This window comes from Megascapheus bottae, chromosome 1 (assembly GCF_031878675.1).
Source record: "Megascapheus bottae isolate mThoBot1 chromosome 1, mThoBot2.hap1, whole genome shotgun sequence".
Classification (NCBI taxonomy): Eukaryota; Metazoa; Chordata; class Mammalia; order Rodentia; family Geomyidae; genus Megascapheus; species Megascapheus bottae.
Genome location: NC_143509.1, coordinates 51453357 through 51468992, shown reverse-complemented (window position 1 = coordinate 51468992; position 15636 = coordinate 51453357). Strand labels below are relative to the sequence as shown.

The 15636-nt window shown below is 39.1% G+C and overlaps 1 protein-coding gene across 1 annotated transcript in view; it reads left to right on the top strand.

Annotated features, from left to right (window-relative positions):
• Atp13a5 (ATPase 13A5) overlaps positions 1–15636 on the top strand; it is a 100175-nt gene that overhangs the window by 51655 nt on the left and 32884 nt on the right. The window contains exons 13-17 of the mRNA XM_090343984.1: positions 2746–2807; positions 4724–4874; positions 8134–8220; positions 8796–8952; positions 13633–13750. Of these exons, the coding sequence (XP_090200110.1) occupies positions 2746–2807; positions 4724–4874; positions 8134–8220; positions 8796–8952; positions 13633–13750 (575 nt within the window). The remainder of the gene's footprint in view (positions 1–2745; positions 2808–4723; positions 4875–8133; positions 8221–8795; positions 8953–13632; positions 13751–15636) is intronic.

Here is a 15636-nt window from a genome sequence, read left to right as displayed (position 1 = left end):
GTCTCCAATTTGTGTTGGGTTAATACTCAGCAATTGCTACATTTATGGACAGATTACAGTACCTTGGCAGTTTTCTGATAGGGATTCCTATTATTTATCCGGCAGTCTCATTACTGTCTAGATGGTGGGGGAGGGCTATTTATACAATGTGTTCATTGCGTGTTCATCTAGTGGTACTTGGCACTAATTTTTCCTTGAAGCTGTCAATTTTTCTTCTTGAGTAAGTCTTTTTTCCTGGTCGTACTTCTGCTCTTCTCTACTACATTATCAGAGGACCAGATACTAGACCCACCAGTCCAAACTCCAAAGCTACTCAGCTGGCTGAGATCTGAGGATCATGGTTCAAAGCCAGCCCGGGCACAAAAGAACCTGAGACTCTTATCTCCAATTAACTCCTACAAAATGGGAAGTGGGGCTTGGCTCAAGGGTAAAGTGGTAGCCTTGACTTTAAGAGCTCAGGGACACCTCCCAGGCAGAGTTCAAGCCCTATGACTGTCTTCCCCCCCCCCCAAAAAAAAAGAGACATGAGAGCATCATACAGTTCAAGTAACTTTTGGTTCTGGATTGCTAGAACTATAACTCTCAAATGGACATTGTAGAGTCTTTTGAAGTAAAAAGTAGTTTGATCTACAATTTTCCAATGTTTTTTGTCCAGTTTCAAATTTTAAATTCACTCAACATGGTGTTGTAAAAATGCTTCACACTTCATTAAGTTCCTAGCCAGTATTATTTTAATTTGGAAGATATCTATCACTGGGCTTCTCAGTATAGTTTTTTCATGTATATTTCTACCTTTTTACTGGTTTATTAGAAATTCTATACAATAAGTTCTTTCTTTTTTTGTGTGTCAGTCCTGGGCTTGAGCTCAGGGCCTGAGCACTGTCCTTGGACTTTCTCAAGGCCAGAGTTCTACCACTTGAGCCACAGCACCACGTCTGGCTTTTTTCTATGTATGTAGTACCAAGGAATTGAACCTGGGCCTTCGTGCATGCTAATTCTACCACTAGGCCAAACTCACGGCCCCCACTTCCAGCTTTTTTATATGTATGTGGAACTGAGGAATCAAACCTGGGTCTTCGTGCATGGTAGGCAAGCACTCTACCACTGGGCCAAACTCCCAGTCTCTCTCTCTCTCACTTTATTCAGTTCATTCCAAGACTGGGCTTGTATTTAGGCAAAGAGCTTTTCTTTTTCTATCTTATTTCCTTTGGTACTATAATGGTAATTTTGTTTCCTTTCTATTTATGGTTAGTTTGATTGTATAAGGGTCATTTTCACATACAGAGAAATAACATAATCTCATCTCTGTTCTGCTGTAGTATTATCTCTCTTTTCATGTTCAAAATATTGATACTTTAAAATATAATCTACTCATCAGGAAAACACTTCAGTAAGAATTAAGTTGGTAACTCTTTTTGAAATGGAACAACTCCTGGGGATTTGAAAGATAAATGTGCAGGTTGGGGCTCTTATAGAATGCAGGAAGGACATGAAGATGGTAGTTTTCTAAACACACACACACACACACACACACACACACACACACACACACACACACACACACACACACAAGACCAGTTCAGAGAGTAGCACACAGGTGTGTTAGCACCTTCTTGTAATGTCAAAATGAATTAGTGAAATGGGTTCCTGAATTGTTTAATTCAGAATGGGTTTTGCCTTGAAGAATTCACTTAATATACTTGGTGGCTGCTTCTGCCTCTCCAACTCACAGGTCACTGTCCACTTGGACTGGTCATCTCACTTCTCCCTGCTCTACCCTCCTGCTCAGTTATAAGAAGGAAGTACTTCACTGACACGACTATACTATTATGGTGTGCTGTAATGACAGAGGATGTCACTTGGTAGGAAGGTTGAAAATTCAAGACCATATACAGAGATGACCTTCAATGGAAACGCATGTCAGGGTCCCATGGGCTGGGGGATGAGGTGGAGGGTTGGTGAGGAGGAAGTGCTGAAGCAGGATTGTCCACAGTGTTTGGAATATCTTGTCTGCCTTAGTGCAGAAACATCTGTGGCTATCTCCAGGTGTTGAGCAGGTGTGATACTGCTGGCCATGGCAGTAGATGTGAGGATCTGCAATTTATGAATGAATTGTTTAATTCCTAATTTAACAGTGAGGATGAAATTATCAGTGTTATGATAGATAGTACCCAGTATTTTGCTTTCTCTAACAAATGCTTTTCCTTAACACAGCAAAGCCAATCTCCCAACCATCTAACAATAAAACTCATTCAGAGACATTAATGGATATTTATTATTAACCTTTGTCTCTCTCCATAATCCCAAAGGCCTTTCATCAACAATTCATTAGTGGTATCGACAGTTACCATATCATCCATAGTTTTAGGATAGCACAATGGAAAATTGTGAACTAAATGAAAGAAATGAAATAAAATCTAAATGCTGCTCAGGAGAGCCATCGGGTATAAAGAGTTGATTTTTGTTGAATTCCCACCTATAGAGCTTCCCCTTTAATAGTAACAACAGGCTTTCCAATCAACAAAACCCAGATAAAGCACTTACATGTTCTTGTCATAGAGACTAGAATCACCTGATTAATGAACATGTTCTTTGGAGAATGATGTGGCAGCAGAATTAAAATTTGATTCTTATCAATGAGGGATTTGGACAACTGGATCCACTGTAATTTCTTAGAAGTTTGGATCTTGTGTAAATCATGATGTAAAAGCTTCAAGGCTAACCCTAGTTTTATTTTTTATTTAGACAGGCACTCTTACAGAGGATGGGCTGGACCTCTGGGGGACTGTCCCCACTGCTGACAACTGGTAGGCCCCACTAGCAAAGATGGGAGGAGGCTGGGGGTGGGGCAGGTACTGTGGCTGTACTTCAATCCATTCTCGCACAGTGGAGGAATGAGATTCACATCACGTATATATATATATATATATATATATATATATATATATATATATATATAGTTTTTGGCTAAACCCAGCTCCCAATTTTTCTAGGTTGTATAATTAAATGAGTGCTAAGTTCTGGAGTGGACAGGAAAAGTAGACTTGAAAAATGAAGTGTAATGAACTGGATAATTAAGGAAACCCATGAATAAAGCCAAGGAGCAAAGAGTGAAATCAGTACCATATTTAAGTAAGGATTACAAAGTCTTCTTGGTGGCTAGTCCTGGGATATGTCAGGGGGCCAGGATAAGAAGGGTTTCATCTCTTCCTTTGTGGAGTGCAGTCTGGTGGGAAAAAGGAATGCAAGATGTCCTCCTCTTCAGCAGACAAGTTAGTCTGTACAAATTATTTCTGTGAACACAGACCATCAGACTGAGAACACTTGATATAATATACAGTCTCGATGATTTTGTCGTAACATGCTGAGTAAAGGTAGAAGTTTACTTTTGAAATTTAGTGGATCAATGAAAACCAGCCCAAAACGATAGTACTTAAAATAGGTTTTGAAGGGTGCCTAAGTAGAAATTTTACAGTCGTGGGCTATGAGCTGACACTATGAAAGAAGAGCAGATAGTCATAGGCATATCTACCATAGAGCAGAGCCGGAGAAGGAAATGAGGGCCCTCCCCAGAGAATATCCTCTGAGCCTCTTGTTTCTTTCTCAGCAGAGTTAAGATCTGCCTTTGCAGTTTGAGAGCAATGGCTTCTGCTCTCCAGACAGGCTAAGATTTTGAATGATTCTGACTGAAGCCAGCTGTCAGTCAGAGAAGTCCCACAGAGGTTCCCCGAGATGATGACAGGCCAGATGCAGCACAGCCATGGCACACAGGTGGGCCAGACAGTAAGATATAGAAGATACCCTGGGCGGAAGACCTGGCTTAGCCTCCACTCACGTGTGTCAGTTCCTAGATGCAGAGTTGTCCCAACCAGACCTTTGTTGAAACAGGTGGGGCCATTATTGGCCAGAGCACTGAAAGGAGAAAGGATGTTTGCCACTTCTGCTCCTCCATTCATCTGTGTGCTTCTTGCATCCTGAAGGTTTGGGGGAAGTAAAAGCAACTGGATCAATCATTGTTCAGCTGTAAGGTGGAAGAAGGGAAAGTAAACTAGACCAGGCTATAATTTCAAGGAGGAAGATAGAAGAGAATGGTGATAAACACTAAAGAGCTGACTAGAACTGCTTCCCTGTAGCCACCAGTCAGTCTTCTTTCCTACTCCAGCCACTTGATGAATCTGGAGACTTCTTCCTTGGATAGATGGCTTTTTACCAGAAACTCGACAACATTCCTAGGTCCAGTTTTTCACTGTTTAGGTTGTCCACAAGTCACATTCAAGTCTCTTAAGATTGTATCTGATCCCTCTGAAGTCATAGTTTTGATTGGCCACTGGAAATCTTTGTTACGAAGGAAATTCACCTCAATGTCCAAGAAGGGTTATAGAAAGATCACTCTGTAGTCTGTATTCTCTGGAAAATGAAGAGAACGAGAGAGCCAAGGAGTCGAGGACAGGGATAAAAGCAAGGAAATGTAGTCTGGATCTAGAACCAGGGCTTAAAGGATGTTAGTAGAAGCAGCAGCTGTAAGATGAGGTAGAACTAGGGCAGGCAGACCTTAATTACCAGGTTAGAGTCTAGACTTAGTCATTCAAAGCCTAGAGAGCCACTGAAAAGTTTTGAAGGGCTAATGACTGAAGTGCTACCTTAATATGATTTGAGGGATACAAGATTGGAGAGTACATAAACGATTCACCTGAAGTCTTCAATGTAGTCTCTCCCTTACCAGTTTCCAGGAGGTTCATAGCTTTGCATCGGGAAAAGCTTTACCATGGGGCCATCTGTGTGCAGCCATGGCCAGCTGTCACTCTCTGATCCTCCTGGATGGCGCCATCCAAGGAGACCCTCTGGACCTCAAAATGTTTGAAGGCACTGCCTGGGTAAGGTGATCATTTTTTTTTTCAGTTGAATGAGCAGAATTTGAAGAAGTCCTTAGTGGGTGAGCTAAAGCTTTTTGAACTTTAACATACAGAGAAGATTCATACATAGGATAATAGCAGCAGCAACAACAACAACAACAACAATAATAATAATAAAACACAAAAATGCATATATACTCATGATATAAGTATTCTCCAAATATCCTTGGAGGAACAGGGCCATCTGTGGCTATCAAAGCACTTGAAATGGGACAAGACAACTGAGGAGCTGAATTGTTAGGTAATATTATTGACATTGAAATAGCCACAGTGGAGCTGGTAGCTATTCTCTTGTGAAGCACTGATCTCCACACCAAACTAGAAGACCCTCCTTCCCCACAAACTCCATTTTCTGAGCTGAGTGTGATACTGTCCAGCTGTAATGGAGAGGGATTGAATCCAGAACCAGAATTCTTTTTTTTTTTTATGAATTAGGCAGACTTTATTTCCAAGCTCTTCAAAGATGATTACAAACAGAAAGTCTCATTCCAAAAGTCCTGAAACTAAACAAAAGGCACGTTATCCAAGCAAAACCCTTGAAGCATGAAGAATTCTTTTGGTTGTAATATTTTCAATTACTTTGTGTTTAATCATTTTCAATGTCCTGTTTGTAGGTCACAATTAATTTTTTAAAGACAGAAAGTAAGTAGTTTTGGTTTTATAAAGGTATCACAACTATAAAGGGAAAGAACTTAAGAAAAAGGTAAGATTTGCTTTATACAAGATGGGAAACCTAATACACATCATTAACATGAATCTTTCCAAGTCTACTAAGATACATCTCTCAAGTTTAGTGTTTAAAACAAATTACATTCTCATTAAAAAATGAAAATCTCATGTAAAAAAGACATCTTTTGGTAGTAAAGCCTATTCTCCTTTATTTTCTACTTTATTTTTATTTAGTAACTGTAAGTTCAGGAGAAAAGAACACATTTCATTGTAGTATAAAACTTGGGAACAAGTTACAAATAATTGTTTTAATAAACAAAAATGCTTTCCTTCCTAAATGTAAGCAACCAGTAAACAGAATAAATATAATATTCCAAATGTAGAAAAACCAGAAATTCACTTATAAAAGAGGTGTATGTTGGTATATTTGCTGGTAAGGGTGGTTGTTTGTCTTAATACAAAAGTGTTTCAGCAAAAGAACTAGGCCATTATTATTTAGAACTGTACTCTTTGACTTAGTTACCTTAATTGGATAGAAAATCATTAATTTCTATATAACTCTGGCTGGCCACAGAAAAGATGTGAAATATCTAATAGTCATTTGGCTAGAGAAAAGTGATTTCTTGAGATTTGAAGGCATCCCTCAATGAACTTCTTCATTGCAGTCTTTAAAATAAAGCACAGGACCTGGGTTCCCGGAAGGGACTGCTTTCTGCTGGAACTCCCACCAGCCAGGCATCCTTGCAGGCATTCTGTATGCAGTACTGCTGAAGTTCTGCAGCTGCCTGGGAGACCTTGATCCCCTCCATGCCCGCCTCCAGCTAGCTTGAGCTGCTCCACCAGGCACTGCTCCACCCAGCGCTGCAGGATGGTGACGCTGGCCCTGGAAGGATCTGAGGGCCTTGGGGGATCCGAGGGCTCCAGAATTCTGACTCTATTATTTCACCTGCACATTTGGTATAGTATTGCCTCATTCATAAACTTGGAAGAGCACTAAGACCATGAGACAGAACAGGTTTAGCACTTTGAAGTGCCAAACAAATACAAAGCATTCATTAATTAGATCCAGTTACTTTCTGCTGCCTTTCTCCGAAGCCGACTTCTAAAGCCACTGAGAATTATACATAAAACTCAGGAAAACATTTATGTATGGATTTACTTACTAATATTTTTTAGAGTGTTTTGCTCTGTAACCCAAGCTAGCCTTAAACACTACACCCTCCTGCCTAAGACAACTGAGGCTAGGATTACAAGTATATACCATTATGCTGGCCAAGACAGCATTTAAATAGAGGTGTAAAAGAAAGAAAACAAATGATTTCAGAGACATAAAGTCCACCCCATAAAGAGGCAAACATAGTGGTGGAGAGTAAGAAAATAATTGTCTAGTGGTGCTAAAAGTCTATAAAGGGGAAAACCTTGTAGAAAGGAAAATTTCTGAAATCAGAAAGTTAGAATAAGAGTACTTGCTATGAAGAATTTTATTTTGACACAAGACAAGAGAGTAACCAGTGTTGTGGATCTCAATGAAAAAGAATCAGTACACTTACTATAAAGAATGTCTGAGTATCTATCATTAGAAATTGATGAGCTGTAGTCCTTATTCTGCCCCACCCCAACCGTGTCCCCTTTCCTATCAGGAGGATCAATCTACCTTCACAAATGACATACAAGTTGGGCTCTACTTTGGGAACATAAGTCTTTCTTATTAGTTCTTTAAGAATGTCTGTTAGAACAGCTGTGTCCACCCAAGCACAGCCTAAAAACGCAAGATTTGTTCATTTTATTCATGGAGTCAGAAGCAGTCTTTTCTCTGTGATGAATATTATATTAAGTATACTGGAGAAGGAAAAAAGTTCTCATGGATTATTAAGAATTTCAGCTCCAGAAAAAAAATGTGAGGATATTTTCCAGAAGAAATTGAGATCTAAGAAATGATAGGAGTCTTGCAAGTTTAAAGTGAAAGTGGAGACTAGATACTGAACTCTGATTATCTGCCCTCTTTGTTGTGTATATATGATTTCCCTTCCCATGTTTCAGTATTGGCTAATACTACTTTATAGGTGTTATCACCCCCTACCATTGTAATATCCAGACAATAATGGAAATTGTTTCCAACATGCTTTTTATTTTCTAGCAGTTAACTTGCTAACACTCTAGCTAACTAACTTAAGGTAGTGGTATATATGCCTCAAAAAGATGTAGTTTCATGCTGGTCTAAGAACAGAACTATAATTCATCTGAGAACAAAATTTGGAGACAAGAACTCCACTAAATGTAGTGATCTGAAGCTAGCAATTTTTCAATCAATTACTATATGGAAGGAATGTATTTATAACATGTCTGTCTTTTGACATTCTATAATAAGGTCCTTATAAATCAACACAATAGAAATTTGACAGTGGTGACATCGTGTTCCTTATTCTGGAAGAGAAAATATGTGAAAAGGCTAATGAAAAGATTAAAGTGTGACAAAAATATACCTGAACACCCTTTTCTTGTTTCTTACTTTTCTCCAAGGAATCTTACAAATGTTTTCATTTTGTAACAGAAAATGGAAGATAGTAATACAGACTCGTACAAATTTGGCATGTCAGATTCAAACACAACAATAAGACCAGGACCAAAAGCCAGTCAGGTATGATTTGCTTCTCTAAATCATCATTCCCTTTCAAATTGGAAGAACTTCTTTGGCTTTCACACATTTGATGTTTCTATCATTTAGTTGTGTCCTAATTAATTCCACCATTGACGTGACATTCCTCTGGTTTAAATTCATCCATTAGTTTTCCCTACACTCATTTAGCAAGATATGCTGAGCTCTTTGGGGGAGGAGCAGAGAGACCCGTGGGAAACCAATCCAGGTGCAAATAAGTGAAATACTATGTGCCAAGTACAAAGAAAAGACTAGGAGAAAGCAGTGGGAGTCAGTGGTGAGAAGGAACACTGCTCCTGGGAGAGAGAAGCAAGGTAGAGGATGTGAGCTAAGCCCAGAAGATAACTGGGGTATCTCCAGGAAGCCAAGGGAGAACTGTCTTGCAGCAGATCAAACAACCTGGTGGAGGGAGTCACTTCTGAAGAAGCCAGAAAAATACAACTCTTGTGAAAAAACATACTACCTCAACCTGTGGCTGGGCTCATTGCCCAGCAGACCAGTTATGCTCAGAAACACTTGGAGTCTTTTTGAGCTCCATTTCCTTGATGCCCTTGCAGAGTCCTGTGGAAGCCATCACCATCTTGCGCCAGTTTCCTTTCTCCTCTAGCCTGCAGAGGATGTCTGTGATTGTTCAGCTGGCTGGGGACAGACATTTCCACATCTACATGAAGGGTGCTCCAGAGATGGTGGCTGGGTTCTGCATATCTGAATCAGGTACTGACACTTTCTCTTTTCTCTCTCAAGAAGTAGAAAATCTTGAATGGCCAAACACCACCATCATCCATCACCCCGTCACAATATAAGAAGAACAAATGGCAATCAATAAATGTGGAAGCAAAAGTCATTTGGGGGTGGGCACAAAGTATGTCAGAAGATATTTTGAAGCAGAGAGGATGATCTGAAAGCCTTGAGAAAGAGAGTAATAATCAGTCCGTAGTCCAGACAAGAGCAACCAAAGTGGGGCTGGCTGCAGAGAAGGAGCTGTGGAGCAATGTAGCAGGAAAGCAGGGAGTTGGATGCAAAGCCCTCAGAGGGAATCAGTGATGATATGTGGCTCTGGTTCTGCCCTGGGGAACACACTCTCACCTCTGGGAAGAGCTAGAAGAAGGCCCGGCTATGATGAGCTCAGACAGATCAGTGGAAGGAGACTGTGAAGAGACATAGCTTCTAGGGAAAAAAGTAATTAGAGTAAATTAGATGATATTAGAAGGCAGTAATTAATCATTTTTACAGCAATTTTATCTTTCTAGACCAGACTAGGAGATGATTTACATTATTTCTTAGCTTTATAAACACCTTCTATGTGACAGCCAGATTTTATTAAGAATCTTGTGGCATTCAAATGAGTTCACTTGGATAAAATTGGCCTTTTGTGCTCCAATTTTCTTCTGCAATCTCCTTATGATTTTGATGCCCATCAGCTTGTACCCAGAATTCTAGATTTCATGAATGGTTGCTCTTAGATTTTCCCCTATGTGGAGATTTTTTTTTGCCTTGTTTTGCCAGTCCTGGGCTTGAGCTCAGGGCCTAAGCCCTGTCCTTGGACTTTCTCAAGGCTAGAGCTCTACCACTTGAGCCTCAGCACCACTTCTGGCTTTTTTTCTATGTACGTGGTATCGAGGAATTGAACCTGGGTCTTTGTGCATGTTAGGGAAGCACTGTACCACTAGGACAAATGCCCAGCCTAGCTATGTGTAGATTTTTAAAAATTATGTGTTTATTGTCTTCAAGTAGCTTTACAAAGGAGCTTCTATTTACCAAATCAGCCCATAAGTATAATGCTTCTTGACAGTTGTCACCCCTTTCAGTATTCTCTTGTATCCCTCCAAACAACTCCCCTCAATTGCATACTTGTAATCTATCCACTCTTCCATTCTTCATTCCTTTAAGCCTTTTCTACTGGCCTTCCCCCTCACTCCCCCCCGCCCCGCACCACACGCACCACCTTTCAAGTTTCAGTTTCTTGGTGGTCTGTGAGTTCATTTTTTAAAGGAATTACATCATTTGAACTCTCACCTACAAATACAATATCTCAGTTAAAACACTTGTGTGTACTTGTATACAACCCTGTTTGTGTCTATTTGTAAATCTATCTATAAATTACTTCTAGCTAACACATATGAGAAAGAACCTGTGTCCTTTGTCTCTCAGGGTCTGACTTACTCCAGTTAACACTTATCTTGGTGACAGTACTGGGACTTTAACCCAGGGCCTGGGTGTTATCCCTTACCTTTATCAGTCAAGGTTAATTCTCTACCATTTGAGCTATAGTTCCAATTCCAGCTTCATGGTGGTTAATTTGAAATGAGAGTCTCAAGGACTTGCCTGCCCAACTGGAATTGAACCATGATTCTCAGATCTCAGCCTCCTGAGTACCCAGGATTATAGGCAGGAGCCACCAGTACCAAGTGAGATGCCAAAAAAATTAAAATTAAAAAAATCACCCTCTACTTTGGGCAAAGGGAGAATTACAGAAAGGGTGAACAAATGTGATCATGATATACAGCGTGCACTATGTGGAAAATAAACTATACAACTTGTGGGCGGTATGTGAGGAGGAAAGTGGGGGAAAATGGAGGAAGGAGTGAGGTTGTCCAAAAGAGAAATGTTCACATTATCTGAATTGTGAAATGGTAACCCCTTTATATAGCACCTTAATAATAACAATAAAATTATACTTGTTTTTCCCGTTAGTCCCTTTTCCCCACATCACACCTGTGCTCGACTTTGCTCTGTTTCATTTTCAGCTATGTAGGCACATTGAGCATCTTCTTTTTTTAAAAGTTATTTTATTTTTTTTTATGTTTACATCATATTTTAAATGACAAGTTTAACAAACAATTGTTCAAGGGGGGAATCTCTAATTACAATCACTGGGACTTAGTATTTAGAACTTAATCAAAATTAGGCTAAGGGTTTGTATGTCATAGAAACATTAATTTATGAAATAAAACATTATGTCTATAGAGTCATAGGTATTTATGTCTATATAGTTATGCTTGTATTTCCATTACCATGTCCATAGCTTTGGGTATGCAGTTATTGAGTCCTCGCTCTTGTACTCTTTGGATTTAATAGCCGCATATTAAGGATACCATGTGCCTTTTGTTCCTTAGGTCTTGACTTGTCTCACTCAACATGATTCGCTCTAGATTCATCCACTTCCCTGTGAATGCCATTATTTTATCTTGTCTATTGGCTATGTAGAATTCCATTGTGTATACATACCACATTTTCTGTATCCATTCATCTGCAGTAGGGCATCTGGATTGTTTCCATTGCCTCGCTATTGTGAATAGTGAAGAGATGAACATAGCTGAGCAGGCGTCTTTATAATATCCTGGGTCATGCTGTTCAGGATAGATGCCCAGAAGTGGTATGGCGGGATCATAGGGAAGGTCTATTTTCAGTTCTTTAAGGAACCTCCACACTGCTTTCCAGAGTGGCTGAACTAGTTTATATTCCCACCAGCAGTGTAGTAGGGTTCCTTTTTCTCCACAACCCTGCCAGCAACTGTCATTGTCTGAGTTCAAAATCTTGGCCATTCTTGTTGGGGTAAGGTGGTATCTTAGGGTTGTTTTTATTTGCATTTCCTTTATGACCATAAATGATGAACATTTTCTCATATGTTTTTCTGCCATTTTAATCTCTTCTTCTGATAGGTCTCTCTTTAGTTCCGTTGCCCATTTAGTGAATGGTTTATTGGGTTTTCGGGGGATTAGTTTCTTGAGTTCCCTGTAGGTACTAGATATTAAGCATTTGTCAGATGTATTGTTGGTGAATATCTTTTCCCAGTTGGTTGGCTGTCTCTCTACTTTTGCAACTATGTTTTTATCTGTACAGAAACTTTTTATTTTTAGGTAGTCCCATTTATCGAGTCTTTCTCCAATCTGTTGTGACCCTGGGATTCTGTTCAGGAATCTGTTGCCTGTGCCTATCAGTTCCAGTGTCTCTTCTACTTTATTATGTAGCAGTTTCACGGTTTCCGGTCTGACGTTGAGGTCTTTGATCTACTTTGAGTTAATGCTTGTGCATGGCGAAAGGCTAGGGTCAATTTTTAGTTTTCTGCATGTGGCTGCCCCGTTTTGCCAGCACCAATAATTGAATAGACTGTGTTTGTTCCACTGTATATATTTGGCTCCTTTGTCAAATACAAGTTGCCTATAAGTATGTGGTTCTATTTCTGGGTCTTCTATTCTGTTCCACTGATCTTCTGGTCTGTTTTTGTGCCAATACCATGCTGTTTTTGTTATTATGGCTCTATAGTAGAGTTTGAAGTCTGGTATTGTAATACCACCAGCATTGCTCTTTTTGCCTAGAATTACTGAAAGTGTGTGGTTATATGGCAATGTAAGGATATATAATCTTTCCATTTTTGCATAAGAAACTGAGGTGCAGAAGAGAAACAACATGGCAAAGACTAGAAAGCTAGTCAGGAGCAGAGTGGAACACAGAATTTAGCTGCTTGCTCCCTGGTCTGCCATACTTATTGTGCAGCATTATCTCCACATAGTTTATAATATATGAGTTTAGTCATCACGACAACACACATACACACAAATGTGGACATCATACCATCTATCATCTAAAGCATGAGTTGAAAATTTTCAGTAAAGAGCCAGTTACATATTTTAAGATTTGTTGTCCATATCACATTCAGATCTATTATTCAACCCTGACACTGTCCCAAAGAGCCAAAGGTAATAAACAAGAGACATGGTGTGTTCAAATGAAGCCTTATTTAAAAGAAACAAACAGTAGGTCCAATTTGGCTTATGTACCATTGTCCATCAACTCTTTATTTAGAAGATCAGCTGTTTCTCTTATTTATCCAAGGTCTGACCTTACTGAGCCCAGTTAAAAGAGACAGCTGGCCTTAGTCAGCTCGAACTGCTATAATGAAACATTGATGGTCTTAAGCAAAGGAGATTTACTTCTTACAATTCATACAAATTCTTGTCCAAGATCAGTGTACTGGTTATCTCAGTTCCTCCTGATGGCTGTCTTTCTGACTTGAAGAAAGTAGCCTTTTTGCTCAGTCCTCACAAGGTTCAGAAAGATCATCTCTTGTGTCTCCTCATCTCTACCTCTGGGTTCAGACATTTTAAGGGTTAGTCTTAAATGTGTGAAATGGCGGCCACATGATTCTTCAGTTCATAGATCAATTGATAACCAACACATTTTGGGCATTTATTTCCATCAGAGCAATGAGAAGACCACACGGATGAATTTGTTTGTGGTTTGTGGCCATAGTTATTAGTATTTTTTCAATTAAAGCACTTTTACAAGGAAGGAAAAGTTAAAACAAGGTGCAGTGATAGTATCCTGTGGTTGCTGAAGAGCAGGCTGGCTTGAGCACGACTGTAAATGTACTCCTTCCCTCTTTCCTGACAGTGCCCAAGAATTTCCCCCAGGAGCTGAAGAACTACACAGTGCAAGGCTTCCGTGTCATTGCCCTTGCCCACAGAGCCCTGAAGACAGGAAGGCTTTCAGAAGTGAATCGCTTAGAAAGGTAAGAAGTCAGAAACCCGCACTAGAGCAGCCTCTGTGTGCATAAAGTGAAGGAGCCTTGGAGGTAGGTAGATGGATAGTGTACATCAACCTGAAGCTTCTCAAAGATGAAGAACTAATCTCACCTATCTAAGGATTTGGAGACTGGCAGTTGTAGGTTAGAGAAAACTTACTCAGGTCTGGTACTAGCTAGGAAAAGAACCAATCCATGAGCATTATGCAATTCACTTGAGTGTTCCACATATACTTGCATATCAGTCTGGCCTTAAAAGAAGGATATAGTTGAAAATTAAAAAAAATAGATCCTTAGATATAGAAACAAAAGCCATATAATGAGTGATTGTTGTCCTCAATGTACTATGTTATCTCTCATCTCTTTTGCTGTCCCTTGATTATCTCATATTGTTACAGTATTTTACCTTGTTATCTGATATATTGGATATAATTGTATTTGGTTATTTGAAATAGGATAGAGAAGGGGGGAAAACAAGATGAGGGATGGGGGTAGGGGGTCGGTAATGGGGACCAAGACATGAGAAAGAGTATCAATGTATGTGAATTAATGCACCTTCTATCTGGCAAATATAATGTAACTCTTCTATTAATTACAATAAAAAAAGAAAAAAAAGAAGGGTTATACCAAAAAAATACGATGTGAAAATTAAATTTAATAAATTCTTTAATAAAAAATGCAAAAAAAGAAATTTGATATTTATTAGTCTCAAATTATATTTAGCAAAGTTTTCCAATCAGGAAAAGAAAACACGTCTTCAAAATTAGAGTCATAAAGAGAGAGTTGAGTTGATTTTTAGGTTCTCCCAGAATCATTCTAGAGTGAAAAACAAAAGAAATGCTTCATGAAGAATCAATCCCTTCCATGGGTCTAGTAAAATTCTATTTGCAATTGGTGGGTATTATATACTCAAGGAAGTTGTCGGTTCTTTCAGAAGTGAATAAAATAAACTTCTTGTCCTTGAGAATTTTATATCAGTAGGGGGAAATAGATAATAAAGGAAATCTATAAAATATTAGGTAATTGTCAAGTCTTAAATGGTTTCAGTGGAGAAATGAAGGAACGGGCATACTGTGCTGAAAGAGATTTGAGCAGAGATCTGTGCAAAAGGAAAGATGAAGAAACACAACCCTGAGAGGCAAAGCTTTGCTTGTAACTGTGGGTGCCAATGCCACCGTGACACTCTGAGACTGAGTATGGTAGAGTATCAAGAGGCCAAAGTGCCCCAAGCCTGGAATGAGAGAAAGAGTTAGAAATAAAAATCTTTGTCTTTTTTTTATATCATTGTCTGAGCTTCTAGTGTCATGCCCAAGAAATTCACTGTCAAAATTGTTGTCTTTATACGTGAAAACTAGCTTTAGTTCACAAATTTATAAGTCAACATGTTGACTGATATGCAAGTATGTCCAAATAAACTAATGGAAATATGGTAGATTTAAGGAAGAACTGAAATTGTATAATTCCTTAGGAAGGCAAATTCCAACTTTCCCAAAAGAAAACATCAGAAAGTCGGTACTTGAAAGGGGTGTGGTGGAATCCAGGGGAAAGGGTGGGAGAGGAGGAGGAGAATGCAGTCAAGAATCAAATGTTTGTCTTACAAAATTAAGAAGAGGGAGGGAAAAGGTGGGTGGGGAGGGATGGATGAAAAATATGGAAAAGGGAGACACTGATCAGGATATATCATTTCATAAACTTTATTAAATGTCAACTCCTTTGTATTACTACTTAAATGTAATTTTTTAAACCCTATGTTTCCTCTAGAAGGTTCAGAGTTTCCAGTCTATGTTTAAATCTCTTCCGTTTCCAACTGATAATCAGAAATCTTTCCCTTTTATATATGATATATCTTTTATATATGAACACTAAACTATAAA